General features: G+C 34.1%; 1 protein-coding gene across 2 annotated transcripts in view; it reads right to left on the bottom strand.

Annotated features, from left to right (window-relative positions):
• Nucleotides 1-14,191, bottom strand: part of POF1B (POF1B actin binding protein) — a 122,964-nt gene that overhangs the window by 106,346 nt on the left and 2,427 nt on the right. For both annotated transcript variants that reach the window (XM_023202355.1, XM_023202354.1), the window contains exon 3: nucleotides 825-899. In XM_023202355.1, coding sequence (XP_023058123.1) covers nucleotides 825-899 — 75 coding nt within the window. The remainder of the gene's footprint in view (nucleotides 1-824; nucleotides 900-14,191) is intronic.

The raw sequence follows: 14,191 nt of genomic DNA, 5'->3' as shown, positions 1-14,191 counted from the left end.
TTTTCTTTAATAATCCTCTTATTTTTCTGCATAATATCATATTTTCCTTGCTGTACTCAAGGACTAAAGATCAGTTTTTGTTCATTTGTCTCCTCACTATCCAAGTTCACATCCTGACCCCGCACTGGGTCAGATTGTTTTCTTAAAACAGCATCTCCTGCCTTCCTACCTTCTAAATCCCAAAACCCCTTTCCACTTCTTTCATGTAACAACAAACTTAGTGTGCTTTATGTTTTACTTTCTTAGAATTTACGCTTTTATATATGGCAATTACTTAATGAAACACATATTTTAATATTCTGTTTATTATTATAGCTACCTTTTGGATACACAATACCTAGATTCAAGAATAATCCTAAAAGTGGGATTATTAGGCCATAAAGGCTAAGGAAATAGACCCTTGTGTGTCTTTCAAATCATACACCTATAAGAAGAGTTAGTTATGACCCTATAAGTTATTCTCTCTGAATATGAACTCATAATACAATCACTCATAAAGCCAAGTCTTCAATCAATCTGAGATCTGGGTATTTCATCCACACTCACTAGGAGATCCTTGGCTAAATTAAACTGCACTCAAACTAAAAGCAGTTAGATTGAATAGGCAATGAAACAGAAGAATCTGATTCATAGTACTTGTTTCACATTACTTTTATTGGGCTGAGCTGATTCTCATATGTGAGAATCCTCTTTCATATTTTATGATCCTCACATGATGTGAATGTGTAAAGTCTTATGAGGATCTAAAGATTGCTTACATACATGAAGAAGACTTCCATATAAAAAAGAGGAACAAATCTAACGTAATTCACAACTTCTTTTACCTGTTCAGTATTTTGGGTTATATGTAGAGTACTTGGGCCACATGTAGATATTTTTAAAGTTGGAGAATGGAGTTCCTGTTAAGAGAAACAAAAGGGAGTTCAGAAATTATTTGAAAGTCTTAAGTTCTCCTGGTATTTTTTCTTTATTTTTATCATAATCTGATTAGTCTGAAATAAGAGCATTACTTAGTGCTTTCTTAGATAATGCCCATCTTTCCAAAGAACTAAATTACTTTGTTGTCTTCTCACATAATCCAATGATAAAAGAGTTTCTAGAGTGCTTTCATAGCAATACATTCTACTTGTACTATTAGGTTGCATTCTTTTTGTTTCTGCTTCAAGAACTCTGCATTCATATACACCTCAATGTTATTATATGTTTGCAATTAACAAGATATAATATTTTATCAAACAAAATTTTTCTTTCAGTATTTGTTTTATTTATTTTTAAAAATTCATATAAATTCAAGGGGTACAAGTACAGTTTTGTTACATGGATATTTTGCATAGTGGTGAAGTCTGGGCTCTTAGAGTAACCATTAACCGAATAGTGTACATTGTACTCATTAAATAATTTCTCATCAAATGATGTAAACTTTAATAATGATCAAACTAAGAGACAGACACCCTATTCTCCATGATGTGCTTATTTCACATTGCATGCCTGTATCAAAATATCTTATGCACCCCATAAATGTATACATTTACTATGTGCCCAAAATTTTAAAATAAAATAAAACTTAGAAAAAATAATTCTCAAACCAATATAAGAAACTATCTTTGAAAACTCAACTAACAGTAATTTTAAGAATAAATTTTAAAGTACCTTTGAAGAAGGTAGTTTGAAGAATAAACTTAAGAGTAAATTTCAAACTACCTTTGAAAACTCAACTAAGAGTAACTCATTTTAAATCAATTCAAGGTGACTCTTAATTACGCTTTGTCTATTCTGCTTCTAGTCTAATTTCAAAGAGTAGGCTGTATTGTTAAAAATAATCTGTAAAAGTGAAATAATATAATTTTTTAAATGGTCCAATAAAATGATCAATCTATCCATCACACTGGCATTGTTTTCATATTTCCTCAAAACCAACAAAACTGCAATCACTTCATTAGTGTGCAAAGAATTGATGGCATTACTCAATCTCCCCATACCTTACCATAATTTACAATCAATTGGCACAACTCCAGGATATTTTCCTACAAAGGTATAAATATTTTTTTCTTTAGAACAATGGGACTATTAAAAATCAGAATCATTAATTTACAAAGGAAGCACTGACAGACACATACAGAACTATGGCTATAATGTAAGTGTTACATGTGTTCTTAAAACAGGACTATGCATTTACTCAAACTGCCAAATGTTCTGCATTCTTTCTTCTTGTTGTTCTTGTCAAACTTGTAACATTTTCATCCTCCCCTACCCTTTATATCAACAGCAGGACTGCAGGCTCAGTATTTCTCGGAATCTTTTGCATATGTTCCCAGATTTTCTGCTAATAATTGAGAAGACTTGCTCAGACAAATGCAGAGAATTACAGATATTAGACAAAACAGGTACACATTATCCAGTTTAGGAAAATGGTTATAAATACAACCATGTGCAGGCAGGTTTGGCCCACAGACCCAAGAGGAGCAGATTCAAGAAGACAAGAAAAAAGAGGGGTGCTCTTTAGTTATGAAATAATACACGAGCACATTCTTAATATAAACATTTATATAGATAAGGTTAAAGACCTTCTCTTGACCATCTTCCCTCCACTCCCTTACCCAGAAGTTACCATTGTTGTCAGTTAAGGTGTCTACATAAATACCTATGTATAAATAGTAATATTATTGCTTTTGTTGTTCTGCAACTTAAACCAGACAGTATCTCTTGTATTATGTACTAGATACATGTTTTAGCTCATTATTTTAAATTAATAGTATTCAGCTTGTTTATATATTTTCCTACCGATTAACATTCAGATTACTTCCAGGTTTCCACTATGCCGCAATGAGCATCCTTGTGCAACATGTTTCTTTAGAATTCCACACAGAATTGGGATTGCTGGGACATAGAGTATGTGTGTTACTCATTTGAACAGATACTGCCCAATTAATTTCCCAAATTTGACTATGATAATTATACATCCACCAGCAGTGTGTGAAGGTATTCATGACTAGAGGATGTTTGGTCTGTTTAGGCTGGGGCCAATAATACTATGCTAGTATCATTCTGAGAAGACAATTACATACATGGCTAGTATCTGGTAGCTGTCGTAGAAATGATATCTCTCTCCTCCTTCTTGTAACCAATTCAAATATGATGGCACTAGCAAATGAAACATAGCAAACCTTACCAGCCAACTGGACTATCTTTTAAGATACAAAAGTGTACTAAGAAGTTTTATAAATCTGCAGAAATTAAAACAAATAGGAATACACACACATCACACATCACAGATAAAGACATTTATTTATGCTAGCATAATCAGAATTACTTTATTCACATGCTGAGATAATAGATATTTAAAGGGCAAATGGTCGCATTTGAGCAAAGACTAATCTTGTCCTAAAATGAAGGAATTATTTAATCTTCTTATATGTGGAAAGCTGGAACATCATTTCCATAGATTATAATATACTCAATTATTTTTAGCCCTACTTCATCCTTCATTATTATAATTGATCATCTAGACAAATGTGGTTTTCCCATACAACCCTCATGGAAACATTAGATAACAAATGTAGTACGTTCAAAAATTACAACATTAAGATGTAACTTAACATGAGTCAAAGATATTTAGACATATGGTATTGACTAGCATGAATTTAAATTGCATCAGTATGGATTTAGGCTGATCACAAGGGGGAAAACCTCTCTGAACATAGGTTTATTAATTTCAGAAAGACTTGCTAAAGAAAAACCCTTTTCCCTGGAAGTCTACAAAATTAGGTAATATGGTGTGAGTAAATGTCCAAAATGAACAACATCTTGATGTTGAAAGGTACTTCCAATGGCATCAAGATCCAGGCAAGATTGCAGCAAGTCATCCCATAAATAGCCATTGACCATTCCATAGAAAGTGATCCAACATATTTTTGAATGAATGAATGAAAAGGAGATCTTAGTTTTAAAAGCACTCCAGGAATAACAATCCAAATCTCCTTCTTAATAACCTGTATCAGTCAGTGTTTAATTTTGTTACTCATCTGTATATAGCTTACCTAAATCCTTCATGTTGAAACTATTAAATTCAATGAACAGTCACTTTTTTTTTGTTTTTATGCCTTTTGTGCCAAAGCCCCACATTCCTGATGACCAAATAATTGAAGGCAATAATGGGGTGGTGGTGGCTATCATGACATAGTGCTAGACTTGGAGCCAGGAGCCCTGGATTTTATTCCCATTTATACTACTAGCCACTTTTGTAATATTGGTCAACTCGTGTTCTCTCTCTAAGATTTTTTCCTCGTTGTGAGAAATGGGACATGGGTGTGGGCGAGTGTGGATTAGAGGATCTTTAAGCTTGTTTCTATTTCTGACATTCTGTGAGACCATTCCCAACTTATTTTTCCACACAAACAAAACAACTTCAAATTTTTAAAACTTGTCAGTCTTGTTTTCCTTTGACGATGATTATAATGATAACTAACACTTATTAATAGCTTTCTATGCCAAACATGTTACATAGATCATTCTCTTTAACACTCAAAATAACCCCATAAAGAAGATACTATTATGACCCTATTACATACACAAGTAAAGTTAGACAGAGGTAGGATAGGTAACCAGATGGAGATTACACAGCTAATGCTAAGGTGCTGGAATTCCAACTCAGTTAGCATGACTCCAGAACTCATTCTCTTAATCACTATATTTTGCCACTTTTATTGCTTGCCTCATTATATTTTCTGTTTTTCAAGTTGTGTAACCTAATTATATGGTTAGGTTTGACTAGTGCATATAACAGGTCAAATACTGGGACTTTTAAAATTATTCACTGTCAAAAGCAACTTTGGAGGCCTGAAAATAAGACACCCACCCAAAAGTGGCTGTGTGAGAGAACAGCCTTGATTAGATAATTTAAGCTTCCATAAATTCAATAGAATTTGTTTGTAAAATGCGTGATACATTTACAGAGTGTACTCACAGGCCTCTAAAACTCAATAAACCATTGAATTTTTATTTAACACTCGTATCATCTAATCTCTTCAATTTTGCAGGAAGACCTAACTTTTTCTGATAAAATATTCAGCATTTTGTTGTCATTTATTCCTGTGGGTCAGACTTGCTATATACACAAACATTGTACCTTATTGCAACTTTAAGTAGAGTCTGGTGAAAAAGAATTTGGGGCCAGGCGCGGTGGCTCACGCCTGTAATCCCAGCACTTTGGGAGGCCAAGGTGGGCGGATCAAGAGGTCAGGAGATCAAGAACATCCTGGCTAACATGGTGAAACCCCGTCTCTACTAAAAATACAAAAAAAATTTAGCCGGGTGGGAGGCTGAGGCAGGAGAGGCAGGAGAATGGCTGAACCTGGGAGGCGGAGCTTGCAGTGAGCTGAGATCGCACCACTGCACTCCAGGCTGGGAGACAGAGTGAGGCTCCGGCTAAAAAAAAAAGAAAAAGAAAAAAAAAAAAAAAAAAAGAAAGAAAAAAAAAAGAAAAAGAATTTGGTTTATAATTATGTAGGCTTGGTTTTAATATATCTAGGTCCTTTTTTTCCTGCACTGCTTCAAGTAATGATTTTCAATTTTGGGAAAGTTATAACAGCTGTCTTCCTCCTATTCATTCTTTACTTTTGATGAAGTACATAGGGCATTACCAATATTAAGACCAAAGTAGATTAAAATCAGTCTGTTTTGGGTATAATTTCATTACATCACTTGAGATAATTGTCCTATACCTTTGTACACCCTAAATCAGAGCTAGGAAACTCTGGTTTCCCTAGAGAATTCATTATTCACAAAAGTATATCTTATTTCCAACTATTTGTTTAAAAAGTTGTTTTCAGGGAAACATCACACACCAGGGCCTGTCTTGGGGTCGGGGCTAGAGGACGGATAACATTAGGAGAAATACCTAATGTAGATGACAGGTTGATGGGTGCAGCAAACCACCATGGCACGTGTATACCTATGTAACAAAACTGCACATTCTGCACATGTACCCCAGAACTTAAAGTATATATATATGCTGTTTTCAGAGTTAAATCAGATGATGTGCAAATGGCCTAAATGTCTCAGTTATTTACTTTAGTGAGAATGCTTTTGAGTAGCTCAGTGCAGTTGAGAAAGAAGGGAAAGCAAAAGCTTGAAAGGTGTTATTCTCCTTTGATAAAAGGAAAATGTTACAAACTTAATATATACCCTGAATTCTAGGATTATTTCAGAGCAAGACCTTGAAAACTGGAGGGAAAACTATTTTTGTCCTCTAATATATTTTTGTTATTTTCCAATCTGATAATAGAACATTAGAATGGGAAAATATACAGTAAGGGTAATCATCAAATGTTTTGTTGAAATAAAAAATGTGAACTAATTTAAACTGAAATCATGAATATCTAAAGTTAATTAAGGGAAATAGCTGATGTAATGAAAATATCAGGAGCTGGTTTCTAAACTCAGGGCATCCACTAAACAGTTGTACTAAATAGACAAGTTATTTTGAGCTATTCGAGTCTCAATTTCCTTATTTGTTTAACAGACAAATAATACAAGATGAATATTGTCTTTATTTGTACATTGTTCAATTTGTACAATAAATATAATAATGCTTGTTTACCTAATTTTTGAGGTTCTAGCAAGTTGTTTACTAGATACTCATATACATGGAAGAGTTGTGAAAAATAAAAAGCCCATGTATTAATGTGAAATGTTATTTTTACTGGATTGATTATATATGTGACTAAGTTACTAACTTGCAGTTTCTTCACTACTGATTGTGTAGTGACATTGAAAGAGATATAAATGATGAGTAAAATATAATCTTTACCCTCCCATGGTTATAATCATGTAGGAGATAAACACTATGAGTACATAGGAATTAAGTAGACTATCATAAGACCTATAAGAAGTTCACTAGGTGAGTTCTGAGGGCTAAGAGCTAACTTCAACCTGGGACAATCAGAGGATCAGAAGGTTACATTTGAGGAAAGGCTTGAAAAATTTGTATAATTTCAGCATGTCTAGATTGGTGAAGGCGAGGAGCAGGGGCATTTCAGATGTAAAAGCAATGGAGTGAAAGACATAGCTGTGGAAAATTGGGGACTTTATTTAGAGAACAATGATTTACACTTAGCTAAAACGTAGGACACCAGAAGGAGAGTTCCAGGAAATTCCACAGGAGCCCTATCATGGAGGGTCTTGAAAGTCAGACTAAGCAATTTATAGATGCTTAGTGTCATTGAAGGTTTTTGCAGCAGAGAAGTGATATGGGATGTGTATAGGGAATTTAAGCAACTTTTCTAGAGAACATATTCTTAGGTGTAATTAAATTTGTGAAGATTTTAAAATAAATTCATGCAGGAACCCAAAATCTGTCCTTTTTTCTTCCTTTCTTTCTTTTTCATTCTTTCTTTCTTTTTCTTTCTTTTTTTTTTTTTTTTGTGAGACAGAGACTCACTCTGTTACCCAGGCTGGAGTGCAGTGGTGCGATCTCGGCTCACTGCAAACTCTGTCTCCCAGATTTGAGTGATTCTCCTGCCTTAACCTCCCAAGTAACTGGGATTACAGGCATGAGACACCATGCCAGGCTAATTTTTGTATTTTTAGTATGGATGGGGGCAGGTTCACCATGCCAACCAGGCTGGTCTTGAACTCCTGACCCCAAGTGATCGGCCCGCCTCGACCTCCCAAAGTGTTGGGATTACAGGAGTGAACCACCGTGTCCAGCCCTTTCCTTGGCAAATTCTAAATGTGTTTGTTTTGGTGTATGGGTGAGTATTTAGCAGTAGTACAGGTTACATCCCTAATCCAAATATCCAAAGTCTGAAATGCTCCAATATTCAAGTTTTTGACACGACAAGTGGAAAATTCCACACTTGACTTCATTTGACAGGTTTCCAGTCAAAATGCAGTCAAAATTTTTGTGCAAAAAATTACTAAAAATTTTTATAAAATTACCTTTGATCTGTGTGTATAAGGTGCGTATGAAACAACTGAATTTTGTGCTTAGACCTGGGTCCCATCCCTAAGATAGCTTATAATGTATATGCAAATGTTCCAAAATCTGAAAAAATATCCTAAATTTGAAACACTTCTGGTTCAAAGCATTTTAGATAAGAAATACTCAACCTGCAGTAGTTTTTATGAAGGAATCTCTGAGCACATATATGATACGCTAAACGAATTACAAGGTAACTAAGTAAGATACAATAAATAAAAGTACTTCACACAGACAGTAATTCAGCAGCAAGGGAAATGAAGGGGGTATCTCTATAAGCAGACTAATTAGCAGTTTCAAGGTAATTTGATTAAAGGAAGTATCACAACAAGATCCCAGGGAAATGATATAATGACAGATCAGAATAGCTACTCCTTTAACAACATTTGCCACAATAATTAATGATTAATATTTGTCCATAAGGGAAAAAAGTATAAGTCAAATAAAAATAAGTCAGATCAAGATGCCTAATGGGCCCAAGAACTAGAATAGTAAACTAATCAACTTATTAAATAATGTCCTTATGTTTATTTTATGTGTTCTCTTTTTTCACAGAGGCTATTTGTGTCTTACTTTCCATTTGCAGTTCAAAGAGAGGGCACAGAAGTGTGAAATCAACAAACAATCTTAGTTAAGTCTTATATCTTTCCTAAAGTCACTGCTGGTTGTCACATTTAAGCATTTTTGGAAGCCATAATCACAGAAAGGGAGGAGAGAAAGAGGGGGAGAGAGAGAGAGAAAAAAAAAAAACTTACATGTAATTTCCAGTTGCATTATATTACCCAAACATTTGTTTTAATTTAAAAAAAACCTCAACCCTCAAGACGTGTACAGTCCATGGTGGTGTGGAGGAAGCACCACTGACATACAACTTAGTATTATAAGTACCTGTGTCACTTTATATTTAAATAATGCAAAGTGATAATAGCTTTAAAAGGAGACCACATCCAGAATGGAGGTGGGATTGGAGCACTACATTGAGGAGAGGGTGAGAAGATTCAGGGTTGAGAAAACTTTGAAAACGACTTTCCACATGAATTTTGAGAGATAGGTGGGATTCCAACAAAGATATGAGAGAAGGGTGGATGTTACCAGAGTGGGTGATGGCATGAATAAAAGGAGAGTTGGGGAGGGAGGCAAAATGCTCAGTTTGTTCAAGAAATAGAGTGCTGTAGTGTCTGGAACACAAGGTAGAAGGAGGTGGGTAATGGGAGATAGATTGCAAAAGTAGGATTGGACTGTCCTAAGGAGGCCCTTTAACATCATCAAGATAAGGAGTTTGAACCTAACATCAGAACCTAATTATGAAAGTTTTTGAAAAGATTTTTAATTACAAATCAAATGCCATTTTATTGCTGAGATCATACACTGAGATCATGCATAATAAGGTACAAAGCAATTTTATTTCTTTGTCATATTTCTATCAAATCTCTCTTGAAATATTGTGACTCTACATAACTAAAAATTAATCAACTTGTTGCCCAGTGCTGGAACATTATGTTTTGATACAAAATAATCAGTAACATTTATGAGAAAAATATTTTAAAAAAGAATACAAAATAATCAGCAACATTTATGAGAAAAATATTTTTAAAAATTCTGAAGAACAAAAAATAATCTGCCTTCTTGGTAAATAAAATATTTTAAAAACATTGAAATGTTCATTTATATTACTTATTTATGGCCTGGCTTATGTACCAAAGGAGTTTAGGGTGTTTATGAGAGTGTGCACAAGGAAATGATTATGAAATACAATTTGGAGACTGTAATATAAGTAAGAGTCAGTTGTGTAGGCCAGAAATATACACTATAGCATAGTGGTTACAAGTATAGACCTGTCCAATGGTACTCTCTGCAATGGTGGAAATGCTCTATCGTGTGCTGCTTAATACAACCACTAGCCACATATGGTTACTGAGCACTTAAAACGAAGCTAACATGATTGGGGAACTGAATATTTAATTTTATTTGATTTTAATTTAAATATAAGTGCAAATAGCCATATGTGGCCAGTGACTACCATACTGGAAGTGCATCTCCAAAGAAAAAATTAAGGAAAATGTAGACTGCAGGCAAGCTTTAATGCTTGGTGTCACTTCACATTTAAAAAAGGAAAAAAAAAAAAAACACATTTTAAAAATTTCATCTCAAACATTGGGGTTCAAGTTCAAAGGCTGTAAGAGCATGAGAACTTCCAAATTCCTCTTCTAAAGGATACTTATTCCAATAAACATCATAAATACATTCCTACTATTTCAGTCTTTTGATCACACACCACAGGTTTTAGAAAATTGCTTTCATGCTTTTCCTCATCAGCCTTTCTTAGCTAGTAGAGCCTTAATAAGCCTTTCAAGTATATGTGTTTACTTAATCTTTCCAGTGTCAAAGGAACTTTTACTTTAGGGTCCATTCATTTAGCTTATTATCTTGTCTGTGTAGCAAGGGGGGTTTTTGACTGCAGTTTTAGATATCAATAATGCAAGTAAAGAAAAGAAAGTTGAGTGCTAACTCCATGCCAGACATTGTGCTGGACATCTTCACATGTTAACTCATTCAATACTCACAACAGTTTTGAAGGAAGGTATTATTATCCCTACTTTACAAATGTGGTAACTGAGGTCCTGAGAGGCCAAGTGATTTATTCAAGGAAATACATTATTTAACACTTCCTATGTGTCAGGCACTTTGCCATGTATTTTCCTCCATATAATATCGTATTTGACTCTAGCAACAATCCTATGAGTTAGGTATTATTAATGCCCCATTTTACAAATAAAGCAACTGAGGCATACAGCTAGCAAGTTCTTAAAGCAAGGATTAAACAAACCCAAGAAGTTTGAAACCTAAGCGTACATTCCTAGGGACTCCAACTAGACTGCTTCGTAGTTCTATTCTGCCAAAGTCCACCTCATCATTGCATATTTATTTACAGCTCTTCCTGAGACATTTCACATAGACCTGTTTGGGCATTTTCCTCATACAATTTTCTCTGCAATTAGTCTTTAGACTGCAACATCTGAACCTCTTCAGTCAAGACCTGTTGGTTTCATTTTCCTGTTGATAGCTCTGGTCAAAGAGCTCCAAAGCCTGGTGTAAGACATACAAGAGAGACTGAGGGCAATGATAATTAGATCATAGAGAATATTACATAAGTAGTGCAGGCTTTGTTTCTAAATATTTGGAAATTTGTTAACATGAAAGTGTAATCTTTTACGTTGTCTAATTTCAATTTTAAAACTTTACGTAAAGACTAATATACAATATAATATTCCACAAAGGAAAACCATGGAAGGCTTGTGTATGCTCCTGTTATTCCCAATGACTATGAGAATCACTGAAGGTAATAATAGTGAGTTACAAACACTCTAGGCTGAACAGTTTTAAAGGAAGCAGTATCTTTAAAAACCACCTGACATTCATGCTGACAGAATTTGCCAAGGCAAACATCCATTTGAATACATTCCCTGAATAGTATGGGAGATGTTTTTGTTAGAATCTTTGAAAGCCATGTAACATAGTTAAACACCTGTCTGAGGTTATTGTTGAGATGTTATACTGAACTTATACAGCAAGAAACATGTTATTTATAATAATCTATCTTTAGATGAAATAAACACTTCTTTTATTTAGGATAAAATCTGTGCTTCTGTTGTCATACAAAGAAAGCAACTGAATGTATAATAGAACTATTTCCTGTTCCTCCTTCTCTCCAACCCAAATCCCTTATTTAAGAGGTCCATACTGGGTTCTTTCTCTTCTTTTTCTGAAGAAAACTAGAAGACAGAGAGAAAATAAAATATACAGTCTTTTTGCAGTGCATGCTTTCTGTCTTTAAAAATTATGAGTATATATACTTTATTCAAAATCAAAAAAGGATCTCTACTGGGATAACTCCTGGTGTGAAGAAAATGTTGGCTGAAATATATTTACTTGTAAAAGTTTTAACTTTTAAATAGGGCTTAAGAGCATGGCAAATTCCCCAATTGTTTTGTCATGAATTGTCAAGAAAAGAAACTTGAAAGGACAGTTTCCCTCTCTTCCACTTGCCACCCCCATATCTTGCCACACACACACCGTGACAGCTTATAAGTGCCTTTGATTGAAAACAGGCCCAGCAATTTATCAGACCTCCCTTAAACAAGATACAATTGCCACGGGCATTTTCACTCAGCAATTAGTTGCACTCTCCAATTTCTATAGCTTCATTTAATGGTAAGCACAAAAGAGGTGACTGAAGCTGAAAATGCAGCCCCTTTATCCTATGACCTCATTCTTTTTTCAGGCAACTTACTTCCCTGAACAATCATTCCCTTTAGTGACTACGCCCTTGAACAACAATTTATCAAAGCAGCGCACCGCTCCCCACAGAACAGGAAACTTTTCTGATAGTGTATAGAAATCTTGGAAGAGTAGAAGAGTTATCCACAATCTTTGCAACAAAAGAAAAAGCACACAAAAAAATCATATAAACAAAGGTAAGCCCCAACTGAATAGTTGTTGAGAACAAAGGTCATTCATAAACACACATTTTCCCCCAGGCTGCTCTCTAGAGTTTGTTTGCAAGTTTCAAATTCAAAAGAATGGCAACCCTTATAACATATACACTAAAATAATCCTTCTCTCACAAAAGCATGTTTTACTTGATAAAATACTGGTGGTCACAACATAAAATAATCCTTTAAAACGAAATACAGGTAGACACATGGGATACCTACAGACCAGGCTCTGTATGTCTGTCCTAAAAATGAACTCTCCCTGGACAGGTCAGTGATATTTATCCAGAAAATCACAGTGTTTGCTAAACAAATAGGCACTTAATAAACATGTATTCAGTGAATGACTGGTATTTAAAAATATTTTATTTTAATCGATTTTTTCTCTCTCACAACAGAGCTGCTCTGTATACATGAAAAATATCTTGAACTTCATGAAAACTTTAATTAGTGGAAGGAAAGAATGTAAGCCCAATGAGTAATTCATATCAATGTTGCTCATTTAAGGCATTTCATTTTGAGTTAATGACGGTAGGTTAACAGCTAAGCTTTTTAAAAGATTGAACTAAGAATTGTTGTTTTACTTTAAGCTTCTAGAACTCTATTTATTTGCAAGACCACATTCAGTCTAAAATACATCTGAGATCTTGATTATACCTGTGTTTGACTATATCTGTTCATGTAGATAAACCCAGTAATTTTAATTCTACCATTAATTTAGAAAATTTCACCAGCAACTGGTTTCTACATTTAATTTTCTCTGAGAAACACCCTATCAATCAAACAAAATAATAACCAAAAAACATAAAATCTGTTTAATTAAAGAAACAAAGTAACATGATATATCTGGAGAAATTTAAAATATGTTTATATCCATAAACACCATTTTAGTTCACAAGAGGTTAAGAGAAGAAAAGGGTGTACTCAAAAGCTAGAAATGGAAACTACTAAAGTGCTACAAAAAAAATTTGATTAAACTGAAAATGCCTACTACATGACCTAAAATTATGATTCAGGAAGCAAACCAGAGTAGCATCAATTTTGGTTTCTCAAAGGCAACATGTTTTACTACTGGTAATATTTATTTTAAAATCTCATGAATTCCCTGAATGTCATCCAAGAACCAAAAGGCAAAAAACAAAGCGAAACAGGAACAAAGTAAAAGTTTAACTGAATTCATGATGATCAACCATTGATTGTAGTATCCATTTTTCTAGCTACCATGGTCACCAACTCTGGTATTAGACTAATTGCTACACATCAACTCATCTGAAACATGGTTTATTAAGGATAGATTCTGTTTAAACATAAAGTGAATTAAAGGTTTTTGAGTAATAAGTACAGCTTGCTCATGCCTGTCATGGTACATTATGCATACCATCACATTATACTCATTTCGTTAGCATAAAGGTAATTTCAGATCAAATCTAAGTCCTACTTTACACGATGCCACAGTGCCATTCCATCAACAAACAGGGAGAAAGGAAAATAAAACAGAAGAGTTTCCTAGTCATATTCTTTGTGGCAGCTATCTAAAAAGCTGTCTTGCCAAATTCTCTTTTAGTGGATTTGTGAATGCCCTTTGATATCCAACTCAGTTTGAAAATTTATAGTCAAATATTCTTTCTTCTTGTTTCACTAAGGAATTAATACTTCTTTTTTTCCCTTTACCACATAGCTTAACTTTCACCTTTCTCATTTTCTTTTTTTTTTTTTTTTT

This window comes from Piliocolobus tephrosceles, chromosome 12 (assembly GCF_002776525.5).
Source record: "Piliocolobus tephrosceles isolate RC106 chromosome 12, ASM277652v3, whole genome shotgun sequence".
In the NCBI taxonomy this organism is placed as follows: Eukaryota; Metazoa; Chordata; class Mammalia; order Primates; family Cercopithecidae; genus Piliocolobus; species Piliocolobus tephrosceles.
Note: the sequence above shows the minus strand (reverse complement) of the source record. Positions and strands in the feature narration are given on the sequence as shown.